The 1,620-nt window shown below is 34.4% G+C and overlaps 1 protein-coding gene across 1 annotated transcript in view; it reads left to right on the top strand.

Annotated features, from left to right (window-relative positions):
- Window positions 1-1,521, top strand: part of TMEM106B (transmembrane protein 106B) — a gene marked incomplete at its 3' end in the record, with an annotated part of 4,465 nt that extends 2,944 nt beyond the window's left edge. Inside the window, exons 2-3 of the mRNA XM_010088074.1 lie at window positions 21-84; window positions 1,334-1,521. Coding sequence (XP_010086376.1) covers window positions 21-84; window positions 1,334-1,521 — 252 coding nt within the window. The remainder of the gene's footprint in view (window positions 1-20; window positions 85-1,333) is intronic.
- Between the last annotated feature and the right edge of the window lie 99 nt (window positions 1,522-1,620).

Raw genomic sequence — 1,620 nt, 5'->3', positions numbered from 1 at the left:
AAGAGTGTTTTCATTTCCAGGGCAGGAAAACCAGCTGGTAGCATTAATTCCATATAGTGATCAGAGACTGAAGCCAAGAAGAACGTAAGTTAATAGTGAGTTGTGATACATGAATCTACAGTTAATTCTTCTCTTCCAGTTAAAATTCAGCACTTTAAAGGAGATAGTGTTGAGAAGACTCAAGCAAAAAATCACTGGAATGTTTTCGTGCATTCAGTATTGAAAGAACTCTGCTCTTGAGTAATATCAGCCTTAACCTCTAACTCTTGGAGAGTTATTTATTAACAGGTGTGCATACTCCCAGCACAGTAATCAAGCTAAGTGATACTGTACGATCTCTCATGTAGCTAATAACAGTAATTATGCAAGTATTTATCAATCTGTAGCTTCTTAATTGATCTAAGCAGATACATCTTCACTGTAAAAGTCTGAGTAAAGCGATAACTTCTTTGGGCCACTAATACAAAATAAGTCACCTAGAAATTCATTTGTAAAGCTCTGAGCAGCTAGCAAAATCAACAAATGCATCATTCTGATATAGCCTATTTAATTTTTTTTTTTTGCTAGGATCTACTTAAAGGTTTTATTACAGTGCTCACGGCTTCTTGTTTTGACACTTTTTGGTTGTGTTTTGTTTTTTTTTTTTTTTTTTTCTTAATGTTTGGACATTTCTGTGGTAAACAGAAATGAGTGCCAGGAAAAAAAAAACACAGTAACTCCAAATAATACTATCTTGGCTCATATATCCAGTGTAATAGTAGTACAAATTGGAAACAAATTACTTCAGTGTTCTAATTTTGAGAAAATTGGAGCTGCATTAGAGCCTTTTATTTGTGTATTTTTTATTATCATAGACACAGACCCCTTTTACTGTGAATTTTCTGTTCCTTAGCAGGAGTCTAACACTTTCCCTGAAAGTTTTATGACAAAGAATCCTGAGTAAAGCATGTAAGAGCTTTATTTTTCTTTCTGTGTGTCTTGTGCAAGAGTCCTGCAGAATAACAAAAGTTCTGCTATAAATAAGTTTTAAGAGGAAGTGTTTATATTTCAAATCACATGAATATTTACCTCTTCCATTTTCCTCTTGAAGTTACAAATGTGGGGATAACCATGTTTTTAAACTTGATTTCTGATGGATATACAAAGGTGTATATATATGTTTGAGACATAGCTGGGAAGTGCAGCATAGCTTTCTTTACCCCCTTTGGAAGCTAGAAATAGACTGAACTAGTTGTATTGACTAGTCATGCTCCCTATCACTTAAAAGAAAATAACGTGCCACTGTTGTTTGAAGTGCGTTTAACTCTGAAATATGTTCTTTTTTTTCCTCCAGAAAGCTCTACGTGACTGCTTCTGTAACTGTCTGTTTACTCCTCTCTGGGCTGGCTGTATTCTTCTTGTTTCCTCGCTCAATCGACGTTGAATACATCGGTGTGAAGTCAGTATATGTCACTTATGAACAGGGTAGACGGATAATATATCTAAATATTACGGTAAGTCTAGTCATGTATTTGGATGTTTGTAATGGATAAATGCAACAAGAGATACTATTGTGACAGTTTAATGCACATAGAAATTGTGATCTAGCTGGTAAGAATCATAGAATCATTAAGGTTGGAA

This window comes from Pterocles gutturalis, unplaced genomic scaffold, assembly GCF_000699245.1.
Source record: "Pterocles gutturalis isolate BGI_N339 unplaced genomic scaffold, ASM69924v1 scaffold51626, whole genome shotgun sequence".
In the NCBI taxonomy this organism is placed as follows: domain Eukaryota; kingdom Metazoa; phylum Chordata; class Aves; order Pterocliformes; family Pteroclidae; genus Pterocles; species Pterocles gutturalis.
Note: the sequence above shows the minus strand (reverse complement) of the source record. Positions and strands in the feature narration are given on the sequence as shown.